Source organism: Equus asinus, chromosome 12 (genome assembly GCF_041296235.1).
Source record: "Equus asinus isolate D_3611 breed Donkey chromosome 12, EquAss-T2T_v2, whole genome shotgun sequence".
Lineage (NCBI taxonomy): Eukaryota > Metazoa > Chordata > Mammalia > Perissodactyla > Equidae > Equus > Equus asinus.
In genome coordinates, this window is record NC_091801.1 from 29,522,574 (window position 1) to 29,544,410 (window position 21,837).

Below are 21,837 nucleotides of genomic sequence, written 5' to 3' on the forward strand. Positions count from 1 at the left end.
AAGAAATGCACAAGAGTACTGAGACAACGTAGGGTCAATGGAGAGAATAGGGCTCACATTGAGTCCTGAGCTTTCGCAATAGTGCTGTGTGAGAAGGACCCGGTGAAGGACACCAGGGAGTGTGAGCTGGTTCACAGGCAGTCAGCAGCCTGAGATGTCGAGAAACCGAGGACAGGGAATCATTCCAAAAGAAAATCGTGGCCCAGTTCTGCGTTTGTTCCAAGTATTAGAAAGATGCAGAAACACTCTTTGCATTTAATTATGGGGAGATAGCTGTGATATTATCAAGATTGATTAATACACAGACCATTGGTGATTCAGTAAGTCTGAAGTGTGGGGGAGTGAGGAGATGGTAATTCCATGAACACTGATCCTTCAGGTTCATTGTGAAGGGGAAGGAAGACGTGGGGTGAGAACTAGAGAGAAATGGGTTCAGGAGAGGCTGTTGTTTCAATAATGAAGAGATTGAATGAGTGAAAGGAATTCGATGGGGGTGGGGAGTTTGCTAGCAGAGAACATGACATTTGGAATCAATAATAAAACTTCTCTAGAGAAGAGGAAGAAGGGAGACAATTAGGCTAAACCAAGGATCAAGATGAATTTTCAATGGAATCAGGAGAGGAGTCATTGATGGTTAAGAATGGTGGCATATTTGTAGACTTTGTGGCAGTGAGCTCAAGTATTTCTTGTAATGATCTAACTCATCAACATAGTAGGAGATGATCCCATTGGTGGAAAGTGAGAGGAAAGGCAAGAACTTTTTAGATTCGAAAGGCTCGGTGAAGGTCTGAAATATTTATGAAGCACGGAAGGACGCGTCAATTATCAAGGCACCGTAGGATGTCTCATCATTTTGAAAGCCACTGGGAGATTTGTGACGCCACAATTAGACCTGGTCAGTGTTTTAATCACGTGCTGCGGCAGATGCAGCCACGAGAAGGGCGATCCAGTTTTTGGAGTCAGCTGGGATCATCAGATGCGGTAAAAGGTTGGAGGGCCGTGAGCACGTTTGTTCCTGGTGCATATGTGCTGACATGAGTAAGTGGAGGTGAAACATCCGTAAAACAGAGGAGAGCAGAGGGCTGATATTTGGGAATTTGGGTCAATGCACTGAAAGTTCCCCTGAATTAGGAGCAGCTTAACATGGGGAGTAACTGTGGGAACTTGCTGAAAGGAGAAGAGTCATGGTGAGAGGGAAGAGTGTCTGATCGTTCATCTGAGGGGACACCCAGGTACAACTTGGGTCTGGGACCTACTCCCTCAAGACTAGCACGTTTCGAAGTTTGAGATTCAGAGACAACAGAGGTAGGTTTACACTCTAGCTCTTCATTTTGTAGCATGGAATTTTGGGGTATCACTAAAGCTTTCTGAGCGCAGGTCACCTCACTTGTCAAAGGGGTAACACCTCTGGAAACCTCAGGGAAATATTATATGAGCCAATACGTGTATTTCCCACTCACTGGGTTTCAATTCGTACTACCAGACATGGTTTCTCTATTCAGGAGCTCGGGATCTAAAGGTTGTACCCCACCCCTGTTCCTGACACACTGCATTATTCGTCCATGCCGTATTTAGAATTATTAACGTTGATGTGGGTAGTACTTTGGAGGTGACACATGCTTTAATACACATAAATTGTGAGAAGAAGGTATAATCCTGGTGATGTTAATTACAAAGACAGATCTCCAGACACCATTTCACTAAGATATGTGAATATTACTGAACGCAAACACAGGTTCATTACCTGTTACACTGAAAGGCCCAAAACTGGAAATGCCAGGCTTGTGGCAAGGAAAGAGGTTTATTATCAAAAGGCAAGCAGACTAGGAGATGGGAGATAGAACTCATATCCACCTCCTCGAAGGGAAGAAGATAGGGGTTTTAGACAGAGGAGGCAGCTTGTGCTGGGCTTTTAGGCAGGGGAGGGGGAGCATGTTGCCTTGCTGGTTGGTTCCTTCCCGTCAGCCTGCACTTGGCCTTGAAGGCTGAGATTTTTTTCCTTTGACTCTCCGGACTTTTCTGGTTAGTTTTCATCTTCAGCCTGCATTTGGCCTTGTGAGGCTGAATCTTGATGTCTGGACCTTTACTTCTTGGGAAAGACAACTCGCTCACATACTAGGGAGGGACAGAAAGATCTGGTTAGTTTTGAACAACAGTTGATTATGCTGAGTATGTACAGTTGCAGTTAGCAAAGATTATCTCAAAGGTTTTTTCTCTACTTCTAGTCCAGGAAAGATTTTTTAACCTCTTCATCCTCAGTTTCAGGAAGAAGTCAACTAAATTACTCCCCAAATTAAATTCCTGCACTCTGCATTTGCTGAGCCTATCTGCCCTGTTGGGATCGTGGCACACACCAGTAGACTTATGTATGACGTGTGTCCTCCTGCTTCTTTCCTGTGTGAGGGCTCTTTGGTCCCTGATATGCACAATGAGAGTCAGTGAACCTTCTCACACGATGTGAGTCCTTGACATGTTTCACCCACCATTAGGAGATCCCAAAGTGGCCTGGCCACATGTCCAAGGCCATGGAGGGCAAGTCAGGGTCAATGTCCTCATGTTGCCTGAATCCCACCTGGAGGAGAGCCAAGATAGTTGGGGATGGGTGTGTCAGGGAGCAGGGGGCAGGGTACGGCAGGGAGGGTGGGGGCTAGAGAGGGCTGGGGCGGGTGCTGGAGAAGAAACGTGTGTGCACCTAACCAAGAATTAATACCTCAGAAATTCCAGAGCGGTGTCCTTGTAGAGACAAGAATTCCCAAGTGATAACTGTGAGGGTTTCCTAGGATTTGGTGTTAATCCCAGGCATTAAATATTAATTAAATAATACTTCCAAATGGGAGGTCTAATTCAAGTTTAAAAGGCTCTGAATATCATCTTACCTACAAGTGGGGCTATTACTGTCTTCCTTATGAGCAGCAGTGTCCAAGCCTTCTTACCCCTAGCCCTGGGAGAGGAGAAGGCTGTCCTGTTTGTCTCAGGTCACCTGCAGGTGCATGGGTTGGGCAGGGTCACTGGCAGGTGTATGTCTGGGGGGGGGGGATTCATGACTGCTGGTTCTAGCAATGTTATTAAAGCCTGGATTCTCATGGCATGTTTCTCTTTCTTTGCTTTATCTGCTTGGTTTTCAGACTGTCCCTGGATGAGGACACAGAGGGAGACAGGTGGGGCTGAGCTCCTGACACCGACACACAGGTGAGTAGGTACTTGTTCACACTCCTGAGCTGGTCCGTCTTTGCCAGCTGGGCAGATTTCTCCTCTTGGCCTTGATCTTCTAAATGCACCAGGAAATATTAGTGCCCTGTCCTCACATGGCAGATCAGGGAGTCAAGAAACTAGCCCCTTCCCAACATTTTCACTAATTGATTCATTTATTCCCTTCTCCATTCAGGATGCTCTTGCAGAGAGGAAGTGTGGGAGATGGTGGCTTTGTCCTCCGTCCCTTGGTCTCGGTGTGGGGAGGATTCTCTCTCTAACTGTGCACGGGAGGCAATGGGCTCAGGCCTGCGGTGGACACAGGCCACAGAGATGAGTGAGAGCAGAAGCACATGAGGACCCAGATGTTTCACCAGGTGAGTTCAAGCAACCCAGGCTGACAGGCGCTGGGGTGGAAGGTGTGCAGCATGGGGCTGGGAGCACGGAGAGGGCTGGACCAGAGGGAGCAACGAGGAATCGTTTCTTTACTTTCTCCACTTTCAAACACATTAAAGTTTTCATAAAATTTTGAAAGATTCCAAAAAAGGATGAAATTCTCTTAGCAATCCCTTACCACGCTTGTTCACAACCACCCAGTTTCCCTCTGTTGTTAACCCGTGTTCAAGTTTGAACGCTGAGTGCGCTGTCTGCAGAGTATTATTTCCTCCTTTTGACTGTGTGTTGAGGGGAAGGAGCGGAGCAGACGGAATCGAATATCAGGTGCTGGTCAGCAAAACGGCAGCCTAGAGAGCGCCCATGCCAACAGGCAGAAAGGAACTCAGGCTCCCAGTCCAAACTGAATCCCAACCATAGTCATGTGAGCAACATTGGAGCTAATCCCACCACAGCGGAGCCTCAGCTGAGGCCAAAGCCCCAACTCCATAGAGACCTTGAGGCAGACACCCAGCTAAGCTGTGCCTGGAGTCCAGGCCCACAGCAATTGCGAGCTATTAGATATGGTGCTTTATAAGAGCTAAGTTTTCGAGTAATGTTGCCAGAGAGGAGCAGATAGCTAACACAGTCCACCAGGCCCCAGGCCCTGGCCCTACCATCCATCCCATCTGCTGTTCGCTCTTCCCAGGCTCCCTCCAGCCACACTGGCCACCTTTCTAGCCTCCTCTGATCAAACTCACTTCTGCCTGTGAGTCTCTGCCCAGTGGTGCCTCCTCCCCGCCACGCTACTCCCAGACTTGGGCAGGGTTGGCTCCCTCTTCTCTTCCTGGCCCCAGGAGATGTCACCTCAGTGAGGCCTTTCAGACTCTCCCACCCAGTGACTGCCCAGCCCTCCCTCACACACTCTTCATTTTCAGGTTAGCACTTGTTCTTTTCTTTCACATGTCCCTGCTTTTGTGCATTTGTCCTTCTCTCCTCCAGACTCTGAGCCCCCTCACAAGGGACCACTTGGTCATTTTCAGGCCTGGACTTGGGCCCCCCAGGGCCCCTGCTCAGGTGAGTGTCAGGGCATCGCTGCTGGTGAACAGATGGGAAGGTCTCGAGCCCCTCCTTCCTGACTCTGACCAGCTCATTCCCTAGAGACCAACACAGACAATAAGAGGCTCGTGTGGTTTCTGAGGCAGCGGCTTGGTCAGAATCTAAAATGTTTTGACTACAAATTACTTCTGGGTACCTGCATTAATTTCCTAGGGTCACTGTAACAAGTTGCCACAAACTTGGTGCCTAAAAAAACCATAAATGTCCTCTCCTCCAGCTCTGGAGGCAAGATTCTCAGATCCAGTTGTCGGCAGGGCCGCGTTCCCTGCAGAGACTGTGGGGAGCATCCACTTCACGCCCCTGTAGCTTCTGGTGGCTGAAGCTTCCTCAGCTTGTGGCCACATCCCTCCAATGTGTCTCTGTCCTCACGTCGCCCCCTCTTCTATGTCTGTCTTCTCTTGTGTGTGTCTTATAAGAACAGCTGTCACTGGATTGAGGGCCCACCTGGATCCTACAGGATGATCTCATCTCAAATCTGTAATTTAACTACAACTGCAAAGGCCCTTTTTCCAAATAAGGTAACAGTCACCAATTTCAGGGGTTAGGATGTGGACATATCTTTTGGGGACCACCGTGCAGCCCACTACAGTATTTGAATAATGTCTATGAAGTTTAGGGCTCATTTTATTACATTTCCCATATTTCCCTAATTCTTAGCTGTTTTTCCTCTTATTTCTTTCATTAATAAAAACCAAAACAAAGAATGCATCCCTCTATGTCAGGCATCTGTTGTCACAATAACGAGCATAATAAACCCACTTCAAAACATAGCTTGGGTAGAACAAAAAACCTGTTACTGACCATTTCTGCACAGTCTCGGGGGTAGCTGGCTGCTTGCGCTGGTCTCGGACGGGCTCTGCCGAGCTCTGTTGGGCTCACTCAGGTGTCCGCATTCAGCTGGCTTGTCAGCTGGGTGCTGGCTGGTCTGGAATGTCCTCTAGGGGGAGTGAGGCATCTCTCCTCCACATGGTTCCTGATCCCCCAACAGGCTACACAGACGTGTTCTCATGATCACGACAGAGGGGAAATCAACTCCACAGGCACACACAGCTTCTGAAGGCCTAGGGTCAGAACTGGCACACTGGCACATTTGCCCACTCTGTTGACCAAAGCAGCTCACAAGTCTAGGCCTGTTTCGAAGGGCTGAGTTGGCAGACGCTGCAAGTCACATGGCGAAGGGCACAGAAACCGAGGGATGTGAAATATTGGAGCCTCCGTGCCACCCATCCACAGCAACTTCCTACACCCAACCAGGAATCTGCCACTTCTAACAGGGTTCATTGAAACTCTTCCAAATGCCGTTTCAGTTAAGATAGAGGATTCAAACTTTATTAGCTTTTTAAATACATATTTTGCATCTCATTTGTGAATGGGTTTCTCCTCTAATTCAGCAAAAATATGTTTTAGTTTTCAAAACCTTGCTGTACTCACCTTACAAGGCTTGAACAGCTGTATAATGAGCATCTTATTACATTTAAATGATAAAGAAAAACTCAAGTTGCTCTGTAGTCAACATATTCCACATAATAGCCAAATTCCCAAAGAAAATGTAAACTATTGTAAAATATTGAAATAGTCAACAGCATGAGGAACTGTGGTAGAAGCCTTTACTCCAATGAAAAAAAGGACATGAGCTGCACCTGACATATTTTGTGACACTGTTGTGTCACAACGGTGCAGGATGAATCAGCACAGTGGAGAGTGGTCATCTTGCTACATCTGTTCTAAATAACAATACAGATGTGACTGCAAACCTCAAAAATCAGTGCCATTCAGCCAAATTTAGTCATACCCTAAGTCAGCTTTGTCGTTCTCAAGCCTTCTGATACGAGAGAATGTGGGATGTAGGGAAAGTTGAGAGTTGGAGACAGGAGTCAATTGCATTTAAAACTATTTCAACATTACAAAAAAATCTCTGACCAGGTGAACAAACTGCTAGATTTTATCCCAAGGCCCTTAAGGAGTGCAAGCAAGTGTAGGGACCCTGATGGCTGAGCTTCATTAGCTTGATGGAAAATGCTTAAGATCATAGCTTTTATGGATTAATCTAGGATCAGAGTGGCAGCCGCTAAAGGGAATATTTCCAAATTTGCTTGAAGCAGAGGACCATCTCTGGACCTCACTGTCACATAGCTGCAACTGGCTGAAGGATCAATAATACAGATGATGATCCCTGGGAGTAAAGACCACACCCTCCCCCAGGCTTTCATATGATTCCTGAAACAGGGTTTTATCTTCTTTCTCTCTTACTTTCGTGATATTTTAACAACTTTAATAACTGTAATTCATGTCTAAAGCTAGTTATGATTAGTCTCCTCCCGAGATATACAAGATGATGCATATAGTTTATAGGTATTCACTTTGGTTCTTTTCCAAATCTGCCTGGTCCTTACTGAAAGAGTTTTTCTTTTTCTTATTTTCAATTCCTTCTTTTATCTGTTTAATCACTTACACATATTTTATAGTTTATTGATTTGTTTAGTGCTAGCTGTTGCTGCAAAAACGCAACCAGTCTCTGTGCCATATATTCCTTGCAAGCAGAAATCAGATCAACAGGTATTTGGGGCTGAGTGGTCTTCCTTGTGCCTATTTGAGTATACATCTTGGATCCTCCTCCTCCAAACCCATACTGTTCTCTCCATTCTGCAAGGTTGAGAATGGAGGATTGTATTTTGGAAGTTTACATCAAGTAGGCCTGAAAGTGACACATTCCGTAGGCCAGAACTTGGTCATACGGCCATAGCCAACCATAAGGGAAACTTGGAAATGTAATGACTCCATCTCTGAATCCGAGAGGAAGATGAAACACACTGAGAGAACAGCTAGCCAGTCTACACCACATAGTCTCCGCCCAATAATTCGATTCTGCTCTTCTTGACAGATTAATGATGCGATTTGTTTCTGTCTGCTGCTGACATCATGATAGCTTGCTTCCTCTTGTATTTTGTTATTTTAGATTGAAAGTTTCCATTTGGTGCGACTTTATCTCAGAAATCCTGTGTCGTCTGAGTTCCCAGACCTCATAAGTAAAGCAATACAAATATTAGCACAAAAATCCATGTGAATGGAAGCATGTGGTCACAAAATGTTAGAGGGAAAATTTTTTTTCTACCCTTTCCACAGCCATAAAAACATGTACAGCAGAGAATTAAATCTATTAGAATAGTTAGAGAAAAAATTTTGTTAATATAATTTGAGCATAGATTCTGTTCCCCTCAACTCAGATCCTTCAGATGGTGTGATCTTTATTTTTAGGAAAGAAATGACGGTTAAAGAAATTTCATCCAATGATTTAACGTTTCTGTCACTCATTTTTTGTCTCTACTAGTAGAAGAGAAATGCAATGAGAGAGGGAGCTTGCGTAATGTTCTAGTAACTATTGATGTTCATGATTTCAGTAATTATATCTTAATTTTTGTCAAGGTCTTTCTCATTTGTTTCTTTCAAAAGTATGACAGCTAAGATGTTGTTTGACATATATTTACAATATTTAAAATACAGTTTGTGGAAACTGACACTTTTTTTCTATGTGCAGCTGCCAGATGAGGGGTTTCCCAAGAAAAGGATTTCCCAGACATCCTGTTTGTGCACATGCTGTACAATAGTCCTCTCCAGGTATTTTAGCAGATTCAGGAAACAGGTTTGCTATCATTAGCTTCACCATGTTGGGTGAGAGGTGCTTCATAAACCCCTGCATGGACATTTTGATTTTATGGTTTTATTGAGAGAAAGTCATAAAACAGTCTCAACAATAAAAAGAATCCAAGACTAACATGCCTGTGCTTTACAAAGGCATATTTTCCATTATTTGAACACAAATAATATTTATTGAATACAAATTTATTGAACATGCACAAATTTATTGAATATGTCATAACCCTTTTTAGATTTCTGGATCATTAATACAAGGCAAGAACAATGAAAAGTGCCCACTGAAACCACATAGGAAATTGCCTGTGCAGAGTGGAGAAATATGAAATAATATTAACTATTAAAATAAGGTTATTTTATATTAAAATGCTAGTTGTGGAATATTTGTTATATAAACTATACCAATAAAATGATGATTTATTTTTTAGCCTTGAAGAAGATTTTAATTAATTAAATCTTCACTTTTATAGTGAAGAGAAGTTTTGTGATAGATTAGTCATAGATGAAATAGTCAAGATACAAGTTTTTTTCTGCAACGTAAGCAATCATAACTATATTAACAGTTACATTGTCTTCTGCTACCCAGCCAGATATCTAATTAGAAAGATATGCAACTATCACGTATTCTGAATTGACGGTAAAATGTCTTCACACAGTTGGCTAGACTCACTTAGTGAATCTGCTATTACCCCCTAAGAAAAGTGTCTCTTAAAAATTTTATTCTGACATATTTCATACATAAAACAGGATAAGTATAACAGACAATTTACTATGGATACCTGTGAACACATCGAACAGCATAATAGAACATTACATAAAATTCCCATGACCTTATCGTCCCCTTTCCTTCTAAAATTTATTGTTTACCATTTCATTTCTTATCTTGATCATTTTAAATAAATAAAACCTATTTATCTCACCTGTTGTTGATTTCTATTTGTATCATATAACACATACTTCTGTAGCGCTCAATGGCTGGTTTTAATATTATGTTCCCTACTGTGTCTCTAGTTATCTCTTCTTTTCATTCTAAACAATTTTCTGTGCTCCTTTTCTGGGTTTTTTTTTTGTCCTGATAACTCTTACCAGAGCTTCCTAAATTTTGTCCAGTTTTTCAGAGATGCAACTTCCAGTTTGTTGATTCTATTTAACTTGTTGATTTTAATTTGTTAATTCCTGTCCTCTTTATCATTTCATTTCTCATATTTTTTGCATATTTTATTCTGTTTTGTTTATGACATCTAAATCAGGATCCAAGGTAACTATTTTGGTCTTTTTTTCTTTTAAATATATGCATCAAGTGCTATAAGAGTTTCTTTGAAGACTTTTTGTTTTAGCCTGTACAATTTGATAGTATGTGTTTAAATATCATATATAGTCTCATGGTGTACATATTATAGGTGAGATATTTTTATTTAACACTTGAAAGATATTATTCCCCTCTCTTCTGCCATCTATGTTGTTGCTGAGAAGTCAATTACAAGTCTTAACTGATATTCTTTCACAGGCAATACTGATTTGTTCTCTGTATGCTATTAAGATGTCCTCCTTGACCTTGCTGCCTTAAACTTTCTACACAATTGGTTTTGCTTACGATGTGCTGGGCTTTATGAATCTGAGAATTCATGGGAATACCATGACATCCTGTTTGATGTCATATTCATTCAACAGTCTGTGTATTACTTTGGGCAGCTGCCTGGGCAGCTCAATAGCTGGACTCATCTGAAGGCTCCCTCCCTCACATGTGTGGCCCCTGCATGTGAAGACTTGACCATCTGGGGCCTGGAACAGCTGGGCTCCTTAGTAAGCTCTCCCAATATGTATGTGTTCTCTCTAGTCTACAAACTTCAGGGTACTCCTATTTCTTATATCTACCTTAGAGCCCCAAAGGCACTTGTCCAAAGAGGGAGAGCTATGTGGAATCTCTATTACGTTTTACAACCTCTCTTCAGAAGGCACATAGTATCATTTCTGACATGCTTTGTGGCATGAACTTTAAGAGACATATCCAAGGTTAAGAGGAGGGGGCTTTGTGAGACGCAATGAGAGGACATGAGAAGAGATATATATTGGGGAGGCAGTATGTGGAAATTACAATCTGCTATAGGATGCAAACCAATGATAACTTTTCAGAACTATTTCTTGGCTATAGTTTATTCTGGAGATTCAGAAACATGATCATGTACTCTGAACCCGCATGAGGGATACTTATGATTTCTCATTTTCAGGAGAGTCTCACTCCCAATTTAAGACCAACACACCAAAGTTTCCTTTGTGGGTTGGATTTGTTATTGTGATGGTAGTGGTGGTGAAGTTATCATGGCACTGAGCAGCACTCCTTCTTTAGGTGGGGTTGCCTGTTTTGCCTCCCCACACTAACTGGATCATATACTCAAGGCCTTCTATTCCATACTTCCATGACTTTTTTTTTTTTTAAGGTATACTGTTTGGTGAGGAAGATGGGCCCTGTGCTCATCTTCCTCTATTTTATATATGGGACTCCTGCCACAGCATGGCTTGATAAGCGGTGCATAGATCTGCACCCAGGATCCAAACCTGTGAACCCCAGGCCACTGAAGCAGAGCACACGAACCCCACGATTACACCACCGGGCCAGCCCCTTAAAAAATCTTTTTTAATGCATATCAACTCAAGTTTTTCTGTCTTGCACACAAACAGGACACATATACTGAAAACAGGCTGAAGTTACACACCAGGGAAGGACTCACATATAGAGTGAAGCCTTCTTTCTTTTATACTTAGATTTTCAAGTGATGTGAACTCTTTAAGATAAAGCTACCATCTGCCATCTCACTCTCTCCCTCATTATTCTTGTAAATGACCAGCAGTATGCCAGTACCTCAGGGTCCAGCACTGTCACATAATTCAAGTGAACTTGAGTCTGCCTGCTACACAGTGCCTTTATGAAACAGAATGGATGGATCTTATGGCACGTGCCTGTTTTGGCTGAGAATTATCTATGCGATTATATTAAGAGCAGGATCCAGCTGTCTGTGATGAAGCCCATGCTCAAAAATAAGTACAATCCGGGCATTACACCTTCACCAGACATCTGTTTTCATTCTTCCCTTTATCATTCTATCCCGATTTCCTTTCACCTCTAGGCCACCTGAGACAGCCACAATTAAGCAAGCCTGGTGTTTGCTGTCTCCTTTTCCATCGTTAACTGTTGCTAGGGGTAGCTTAGTGATTCTCCACGGAGGGGGTGGGGGAGAGGAACCGAAGGGCCCTCAAGAGTCCGTTCTGAGACTGGAAGGCTGTGGGCCTCGTAATCTACCTTTACCCGTCTAACCTCCTCCCCCATTTCCAGTTAAGAACTTTTCCCATTGAGGCGATACCCGCCTCTCCAAAAGGACAGCTGTGAAGTGAATCACACGAAGAAAACCTCTGGCAACACAAATAAGTTGGGGCAGTAACTTACCTAGAGCTATGCCCCCACACTCTGGCACAGAGAAAACGGCCCGCGGGTCTGTTTCCATACTTCGTGACCCGATACAGAACAGGATGTGTTTAAATTTAAGGAAGTTCATTACATGCAAATAGGTTGAGGTCAAAGTTGTCCTCAGCCCAAGGCAACAACTCTGTCATTAAGGTATTAGAGCTGAAAGAGAGAGACTTTATAGGTCACTTTACTCAACTCTTGTATTATACAAAGATTAAGTGTCACTGCATTTTACACAGCTAAGAAAGGTGAAGTGATTTGTCTAATGGATCCTATTTCAAATCTTAGGAAGAAGGGTGCAAAGTTTAAATACCCTAATGGAAAGTACTCGGAAAAACTGTCTTTGAAATATTAGATGTAACAAGTAAGGTCAGAATAGCTCAACAGTCTATTCCATTTCCATTTTTTTTTTAAAAAGGACCCAAACTAGCAGTGCAGTTTAGTTACCTCTGGCAAGTGGCTCAGGGACAGGCAACAGTAAGAGAATTGGCCTTTTACTTTTTACACTTCAATATTACATAATTTCAAAACAAGCATGTACTACTTTTATATAGACAGGTTTTGGGGGACTTTTCCCAGCAGTGACTTAAAAATCAGACAATGTATTCTACTCCCCTACTCACTGTAATAGTCAACCAAAACATTCTCTTTGTACCTTGCTATTTCTCCTTGCACAGGGGAGGAAGACAATTCCTCCACCCTCTAGGTCCTTCTGGCTGATCTACGAATTAAATTGACATGAGACAGAATAACAGGAGAAAATCAAACAAAGTTTTATAACCTGCATACATGGGAGAAACCCAGGAAAACTGAGTAACTCGACAGACTGGCCAAAGCTGCCACCTTAAATATCATTTTCAGCCAAAGACAAAGGAGTACGTTGGGCGCCGTGCAGTAGTTTGGGGCTTCAAAGGGAAGGCAGGCAATTTACATGGAGACGAAAATGTAAATGTTTGTTAAACAAGTGTTTGCTAGGCCTCTATAGACAATGGAACCCAAAGGAGACCTTCTGATCAAATGGGCTTAGCAAGGACCCTCACAGTCTACTGATACCCAGAGCTATCTATGGTGATGGCCATCTCAAATTCTTTCAGGCAGTTAGGCAGAAGGGCAAAGTTTCTTTGGAAGTCTTTTGTTCTTAAAAATAATCAAGCCAAAGAGACACATTTTGAGGTGGCCAATTCTGATCCCCCACACTTGCAACCTCTCTCTCTTCCTTCATACACTACATTCAAATGTAACTTTTTAGATACCTAACATAGGAAGCATAAGATGGCTTTATTGTTAAAATATTTAGGAAAAGCAGGCACAGAAAAAAGCAAACGACTCCTCAGATGATTTTTGTGCTTCATCACTCTCCTTCCAAAACATTTTCCTTACCAAGATTGATGAATTAACCAACTTACTTTTATAACTTACTAAGCTTGTTACCACACAAAATTGGGGTTCTCTTGCCCAATGTGCACAAATGGCCAATTAATTATGACATCAGCCTTTGGGAAAAGACATCAACTTTATTCTGTGAGATTGACCTGCAGGGAGACGGGATGCGTGCCCTCAGATCTGTCTCCCCAGTTCATGATTTGGGGCAAAATTCAAGGTTAGGGAGAGCAGGTTAGCACGTGGAAATGCTGGTGGGACAGGTTTTGATTGGTGGGCTTCAAGCATTCACAGTAAGCTTTTAAACATTTACAACAGGGTTCTAAACATTTAGGATGATGTTCTAAACTTTCATTACAGTGTTCTAAACGTTTTTGATGAGGTAGGGAAGGAAATTTAACACAGATCTTGCTGAGTGAGGGACCCCTCGCTTCTGATTTAAGAGTCCGATTTTCAAGTTCTTGTCGTGTCCCGGTCCTTGGGTGCCATGGGAAGAAGGATCTTTGGCTCCGCCCATCATTTCAGGTCAAGATTTCCTCTTCCATGCATTCTCTGGCTATGTGACTTTGCACGTTTTCTGAAAAGCAATTCTTAATCACTCTGTTGATAAGAGATGGGGTGAGTTGAACTGGCCCTGGAGGGCCCACAGTTACAAACTCAGCATTCCAGAATGGTGGATATACTACTGAAACAAAGAATTAAAGGGTTCTCACCTTTTTCCAATGTCTATCTACTGTAAGTCAATTAACCTCAGGGTTGAAGTTTGGTTAATACCAAAATAGGGGTCAATCCCCCTGCTGGTTGTCCAATATACCCACTCTCTTATACACCTATCATAATTCACCTTTTTAGCTAAGAACATAAGCGGCCTAAGTAAAAATTTCAGGCCCCCTTGCAGAAAAAGGAGGACTGTATCCAAGTTCTGGCCAATGGGACATAAACATAAATTTTCTGTGGCAGCTTCTAGGAATTTTCCTTAGGAAAAGCTGGCTCCTCAGACATCTCTATTTAGATCATGAAGATGTGTATCTGTCTAGGGATGGGAGAGCTAAATAGGAAGAAGTCATGGGTTCTCAGACTTCACAGAGCAGAGCCAGCAATCAGCCCTGCACTGATCTCAGTACCTCATCCGTGAGAAAAAAATAAACTTTATCTCATTCAAGCCTCTATGACTTGGGGTTCCTATCAATGGAGCTAAAACTAACCCTAACACCCCAACTCTGTCACCTGGGTTCTCTGAAAAATAGAAACATGTCTTTAAACTTTTGCCTGTCATCTGAAATTCCTAGGTGACTATCATTGAAGATGGTCCTACCAGTGATTCTTCTAAGTTCTGGGTATTAAGAAATGATTTAATAACAAGCCAAATTATAGAATCCTGGATACAAATTGAAGTAGACTCTTGGTACACAAATTACTTTAGAAATTGAATCTGAGGTCAACCGTATAGGAAGTCGATAAGCCAAAAGAACAAAATACTGCACCATTTACATTTTTAAATTTTTTATTTTAAGAAAATAAATAACGAGGGATCATTTTCTTTCTACTGTGGAAAAATTAGCATGAATTATTCAAGACTTAATTGCATCAAGATAAATTAAGCTTTCAAGATAAATTAAGCTTTCATATGGTTTAGATACAACATATCTTTCAAAAGCTGAACAAGCTTACTGACTGCTGAATCTTCACATTCACTGACTAATTTTCACACTACCAATTGTTTTTATGGCTTATATAATCACTGAACAGTTTTTCTCAAAATCTTTTAAAACGACTGAAAGACAAAGGTCTCCAATATCTATGAAATAAGCAAAATTATATCAGTTAGAATTAGAACACTTACCTTCTTCAAGAAAATAGGTTAATGGCTTAATCACAGTCTACTCATATCAGCACTGAGAAAATGAATTCACTTGGAATTTTTGTTTCCAGTTTGCTAGCAAATATACTCCTTAGAAGCTGTTCACCAGTCTTAAACCTTAAACTCAGATCCCATGTCTTAATTACCTAGAGCTGAAGGCTTTCATCTTGACACCAGGTAGCAGAGATTCTTGAGGGTAATGATTAAGAGGGGCCACCAGCTCATTAGCAATTGCTGTAACTTTGACTGAGCAGGCCTATGAATCAATTCCATTCCACTTGCACATTCATTCAGATTTGTAACAATAGGACAAAACCGATGAAAAGATCATGAAAAAATCAACCAGAAATATTCTAAAAGTTCTACTCTTCCTTTGGTAGAAAACCAGGAATTCTGTATCTTTAATTGAGAAAACCCACACAGATCGTTCCTCTATGCAGTCCTTGCTTACTGCATTTTCATTTTAATTTTAGATAAAAATGCAAGAGAGACGATTACATGAAAAACTAACATGAACATCCAGAGAATTACAAATTAAGAAAATGCAAAGAGAAATACGTATGTTTCAGTCCCTTTTCCAGTCCTCTTTTACAACTCTGCTTTCTTGGAAGGGAATTCATGAGCTGTAATACTTGAGGACATTCTCCTCTGTAGGTTTCAGGATTTTCTTATCTGCCATATTCACCACCCATCCAGGAGCAAGACCAAAGAAAATCTGCCTTGGGTCCTTTCGAGTAGTAAGCATTTTGAAAAGTTCATCTTTAGTAATGTCAGGTAAAATATAACCATACTTCTGGGCGAGTTCAAGTCTTGCTTCAGGAAATTTGGCCGGATCCGCCAGGTAACCACGATTCTTTGCATCAGTATAATACGGCACCAGTGCTTCAGGTGGAAGCATTCGTTTTGGAATGGGTTGTCCACGCAGAAAGAATGGAACAGGTTTGCATAGAATTTCTAAAACAATTTTTAAATTAAAAAAGAGAACTGCAAATGTTGACTATTTTATTTACATGATTTTCTTTTAATAATGGTATTTTATAATCATTAATTTTTAAATATGACCAAGATGAGAACTTAATTCCAAGAACTTTTTTAATTAAATAAGCTTGTTTTAAGTAAACAAATGGAAATGCTTAATTTTCAAAAGTTTGTATCTTGAAAGTCAGAGTTACTCCTGGGCTACCAACCATTAGTGAGTTTCTAGACATAGGTAACATTGTATTTAAGCCCTGTGTTCAAAAACAAAAACAAAACCTTTTCATGACCTACTGGCTGAGGTCTATTAGAGGACAGAGCCCCACCAGCCACAGCACTAATAAGAAATCCTGAAACAGAAAACAGAGGTGTCCAAACGGCAAGTCAAACAGCCATGAGGACTTTTACAATCCTCACATGCAGCCAGCATGAGACAAAGAGGGAGAGAAGAAAATGACTGCACAGCAAGCTTACCCAGACTTCTGGGATCATAGAAGGCTGTAGTAACGACACCACCACTCTTTTCGATTGCAGCAATGGCTAGTTCTGAAGCCAACTGTACTTCAATATTAACTTTCGCCTTAAAGGTATCAGCACCCTGTAACACGTCAAAATAGTCTGTGAGTAGCTAGCTTGGCTAAAAGTAAATTAACTATGGCAAGCTTCCTTTTGACACTGGGTTTTCTCCTCCAAAATGCCCACAATGTAACAGCAATTCCTACTTCAAAGACTTCTGCTTTGAGGTCCTATCAAATAACATCAAATTCTTTTACATTTTCTAGGCCCCCTTCTTTTACCAATTTTCCTTCCCTGTGAGCAGAGATGACTATATTTTCACTTTACGTATTTTGTAGATACCAATATAAGCACCCATTCCCAGTACTTCGGTAATAGTTGGTTGTTTAACCCTCATAACAACCCTATGACAGCATTATTGCTAAACCAACTTCACAGATGGGGAAACTGAAGCACAGAAAGGTTAAATAACTTGCCCCAAATCACAAAGCTAGGATTCTAACCCAGACAGTCCAGCCACAGTATGTGTTCTTAACCACAACATTACGCTGTAGGATACAGATCATGACTTATCTTCCTATCCCTTAATAAGCAAGAGGCCAAGAGAAGGTTAAAGAGGGGGACGAGTGGGCTAGAATCAGTGAAAGAATAAAATATCTGAGCTTTGGAGGCATCAACCCCTCTAGGAAAAAAGGGAGCAAATAACAACAGAAATCCACTTTGCATTCATTATTGACTTTATTACAGCCTCTAAACTGACAGAAAATAAGTTTACCTTTCCCTACCATGGTCAACACTAAAAAATGTAGTCCTGAACTTTGTTAAGTTCTACTTTTGATCACTTTAGTTAGGATGTGCTATATTTTAATTTCAAAACAGATTCTGACAAAAATAAAAAGATGGCATCATTACCATTCTTTTTGTAGTGATAAGAATTTTTTCCTATTTTGGTGTGGTTGAAACAAGCTGGCTCCCAATCAAGTTCCTTTTATTAATTATGAACCTTTAATATATTTAAAAAATATTCCATCAATTCTAAGATACACTTTTTCCATCTATGATACCGACCTGCATTTTAATAATTATGGTACGTTTGACTCAATAAAGTAAGGTCTTGCCATATTATTTGTGATTTTTTTTTTTTTCTGCTGAGGAAGATTCACCCTGAGCTAACATCTGTTGCCAGTCTTTCTCTATTTTGTCTGCGGGTTGCTGCCAGAGCATGGCCGTCGACGAGTGGTGTGGGTCTGTACCCAGGAACTGAACCCAGGCCACAGAAGGGGAGGGCGCCAAACTTAACCACTAGGCCACAGGGCCAGCCCCTATAATTTGTGATTTTTAATTACTATTCCATAGATTGCTTGACCACTCCCCATCCTTGGACATTAGGGTTAGTTTCAGTATTTTAAGTATTATAAAAGCATTTTTAGGAATGTCTTTCTATCAGTTAGGTTTATTTTGTTTTTCCTTGAAAACATATCTTTCCAAATTAGTAATTTTATGCTGAAGGATCAGAAAGTCTTATTATCCACTATTTACTACAAATCTGAAATCAATTTACAGAGCTGTAAACGATGTGGAACTGTACTTACACAACCACTGCCCTGGTGTCGTTTTCAGGCTTATTTTTGTTAGTTTAATAGACACAGACCTGTGAGTTGCTGGGATGCGCAGTTTAACAGCTGAAGAGGTCACGGATTTTTCCATGTCAATTTACATGTGCATTCCCTTATACACCCAGAGTAGGATACTGAGACTTAATCGCATATTCGGTAATCTATCTTCAAATCATCTTATTTGAAAATCCTTTATCCGTAAGGTTTACTTTTTCAAAGGAATCTAAAAGGTTTTTCCGTAAACATATGCCTCCCTCTAGTGGACACTAAGTTACTCACACAGTTACATTACTGACAACAAGAAGGAGGAGTAGTTAATTAACAACACGTTTATTTGCTTATGAAATTCCTGGCCAATTTCTATAAATAGAAAAGTCCTTTACTGCGATTAGAATTGGATTTGATCCCTTTCTTCCATAAATACTGAGTTATTATCATGAGCCAATATTTCCAGTATTGCAAACACAGGAATGAATCACAGTACCTGCTCTCAAAGAACTTACATCACACTGAGGAAGACAATGAAAAATAAATGCATTACTTAGTAATAAATGTCAGGTGTTCATATATTCAAAGAAAAAATACTTCGGGCAGAGTAAGGCAGACAGAGTACGACTGTGGGGGAAGCGGGTGGGGGCTGAGTGCTCCTTTATAAAAGAAAATCAAAAAAGACCTTTCTGATATTATCAGATCTGAACAGAGAACCAAAGGGAGGGAGGGAACAAGCTGAACGGACACACGGGAGAAGAGCATTCCCGGACCATGGGAACAGAGGCCCCTCGACGTGATCATGCTGGCTTTCTAAAACCACAACTGAGTATAAACACAATCACCACTATGTAATGGTTATAACAATTCAAAAGGGATAAAAACAAAGGAGGCAGAGTATAGATTATATGAAAATCAGAAATAGCCTCCTATCTAACTCCAAAAATACTAATCCAGACTTACCTCCTCTACCAGCTGGACACCATAATCCCTTTTATATGGCTGGATGGTCACACCTCTCCCATTGACAAGCTGGGTTAAGTCAATAGGCTGAGTAGGATCAACTCGACCCAAATCAATAAGATACTGCAGCCTGTTGAGACTCAAAGGCTGATACTGGCGTCTGAAGCTACAAAACAAGAAAGTAACAGTTGGAAAACTCAACTCTCTTCCTCTAAGTTCTCCAAATCAACTTAAAAGTTTTGTTCTCTATTTTCCTCCAACAATTCAGATGGTAACAAAATAAGACCCTCCTGACTACAACATAAACATTATACTGCTTGATTTTTGGTAATGAAACAAAACCAGTATTTCCTTTATTTTGCTAAAAATAATTTGCCTCTTAAGCATTTTACTTCACTCATTTACACAAATAAACAAACAAATTTGGGGAAAATTTAACCCACTATCTGAATTATGCATTAATGGAATTCAAAGTAACCATGGTAGTTGTCATTTATTGGGTAATCACAATGAGCCAGGTTTTTATATATATTATTGCTAAGCCTCTAAACAACCAGGAGAGCAGGCATCATTATCTCCATTTTGCAGTCTCAATGTCTGGGCTTTTTTCCCTACTATTCCAAACTAATTGCACGACTAAAGACGCTTCAGAGGAACAGGGGCAAAAGTTTGCTTCAAAGTGACTATCAATTTCTACCAAGCTATTTTTTAGGTGATTCTCAGCGAAAAACAGGGCTTTCGACTTTAAAAAGCAAAGCATCCTACCTATGTCCTTCATTAAACCCGTATTTTGGGATTCGTATGTAAAATGGAGTCTGGCCTCCCTCAAAGCCCAGTCGGGGCCGGGTTCCTCTCTGTCGTTCTCCTTTATGGCCTCTGCCACATTTTCTACCTCTTCTCCGCCCCCTCGGTCGTCTTTCCTAAAAGAAAGAACAAAGTTTTATGATCTACAGATGCCTTTTTATAAACTGTATCTCATCTTTTCGTTGTATATTTTTTGTTACACCATTTATTCATCCAACCAACCAGTACTAGCTAACACTACCTTGTGCCAAGCACTGTCCTAGCTGCTCTAGCGTCCAAACACTCTAAATCAGCATCTTTGCCTCTGAAGATGTACCTAATTCTTGCAACCAAAGTGCAAGCTGTGTTTCAAAGGCAAACTTCCAAGGATGGGATGGGGATAAGGATTCTACAACAGGCTGGAACGGAAAAAAACCTAGAGTTAAACATCCACAACAAACAAAGCTTACATGATAGTTAAGAAATTTTATTTTGGAATTGTAAATATGTCATTGCTACCCATATATTATTTTATTTAAAGATTAATTTATAAAGAAAACATTTTTCTTAATTTACTTCCTGTCACTTCACGAAGGCAACGGACTGATTTTCAAAATTACAGTACGTCACCTAACAGCTTTTCTGGCTGTATTTAGTGATTTGAAGAGACATCTAACGGAATAAATCAATTCAACTCTTTCCCATGAAACTATACTGGAAAAGTCCTTCATTTTAATTCCAATTTTGAACGGGACAATCATTTTGCAGTGCGACTTCGCTCCTACGTCCTCGCATAATTATGCTTTTAAGCATAAACCGTATTACGAGTTGAGACCACGCGAGAAGATTTTCCTCTGCAGTTAAGGAGAACAGGGACTCAGAAACCCTACCTCCATCCCAATACCCTCTGGAATAAGCAGTCCCCGGAAAGCGCGGGCAGTGCAGGGCCGCTTCCATCGCCCCGTGCGCCAGCGCTTGCCCGCAACGCCACCAGCCACTTACCAGTTTCCTGGAGCCCGGATTCGGCTTTAAGTTGGCCAGGCTAACCCGGGGCAGGGTCCGGAGCAGGTCCAGAGCCCTGGACCCACTGCCCTGCACCGAACCTGCCATGACCCCCCAGGAAGAGCCTCCAAGGGCACCGGGCCGCGTCGGAGCCCACGTGGTCTGGGGCGCTGCTTTACGGCTGCGGCCCCGCCCCTGTCGCAGTGCCGCGAGCGAGCCAGCGCCCTGGACTCCGGCAGCGGCTTCGGAAGCTTTAGAAGATTGACATGTCGGTGTTGCTCTGCCTTTTTTTTTTTTTTTGTAAATTCGCTGCGGATGTCATCAGGGTTTGAGAGATCGTGGCTTGAGCCCGGGCTTGAACGTCCGGTGTTCTCTTCCGCCACAGCAAACGCGCACTGCAAACGCTGCAGTCTGCGGTCCTCAAGAGGCAGTGTCTTCTCTGACCGCGCCCTGGAGAATCAGATAACCTGAGCGCAGAATTACTAATTTTGAATTTGGCTAATTAAACACAGTGAGATTAAACAATACTCAGAGTCCAGCTAGTAAAATGCCTGGCTAATACTAACCTGTGTAATGAAATTCAACCTACGCATTCCCATCAGCGTGCTTCTACGTGTACTGCATTGACCCACCGAGTCGCTGAGATAACGAACTTCACTGAGCTGCTGCTCGTGATGACAGGTGCCATAGGAGCGCTTGGCACGTGTCATCGCTGTGTTGTCAGCCTTATTCGATCAATCGCTTGTGGAGGTAGATGTTACTACCTTTTACGGACCGGGACGGTAAGGGTTGGCAAGGTCGGGTAGCTTGACCAAGGTCTCACAACAAGCGGCAGAGCCAGGACTCACACTTACACTGCCTCCTAGTAGAACAGTAGTGTTTCCTATGATATAAAATTGAATATCTGCAGCATAGAATACATAATATTATTTTCAAGCAAAAAAATAGCTTCCCTATTT

At 41.6% G+C, this 21,837-nt stretch overlaps 1 protein-coding gene and 1 long non-coding RNA gene across 2 annotated transcripts; one reads left to right on the forward strand and one right to left on the reverse strand.

The window, feature by feature from the left end:
- Window positions 1–478: 478 nt before the first annotated feature.
- On the forward strand, window positions 479–15,440 carry LOC139039898 (uncharacterized). The gene is made up of 2 exons (XR_011493218.1): window positions 479–3,189; window positions 3,386–15,440. It is a non-coding gene; the product is annotated as an uncharacterized lncRNA (long non-coding RNA).
- On the reverse strand, window positions 14,661–21,488 carry MRPL15 (mitochondrial ribosomal protein L15). Its single transcript, XM_044744177.2, has 5 exons — window positions 20,879–21,488; window positions 19,859–20,013; window positions 19,094–19,259; window positions 16,485–16,608; window positions 14,661–15,989 (listed from the first exon to the last, which is right to left on the reverse strand). Exons 1-5 carry the CDS (start codon window positions 20,984–20,986, stop codon window positions 15,652–15,654), a joined length of 891 nt encoding a protein of 296 aa, XP_044600112.2. The 5' UTR covers window positions 20,987–21,488; the 3' UTR covers window positions 14,661–15,651.
- Between the last annotated feature and the right edge of the window lie 349 nt (window positions 21,489–21,837).

Coding starts and splice junctions, on each gene's coding strand:
- MRPL15 (XM_044744177.2), bottom strand. CDS start 20,986: ATGGCAGGTTCGGTGCAGGGCAGTGGGTCCAGGGCTCTGGACCTGCTC. Junction 20,014..20,878: donor ATCCGGGCTCCAGGAAACTG/GTAAGTGGCTGG, acceptor TCTTTCTTTTAG/GAAAGACGACCGAGGGGGCG. Junction 16,609..19,093: donor GTGTCCAGCTGGTAGAGGAG/GTAAGTCTGGAT, acceptor GACGTGTTACAG/GGTGCTGATACCTTTAAGGC.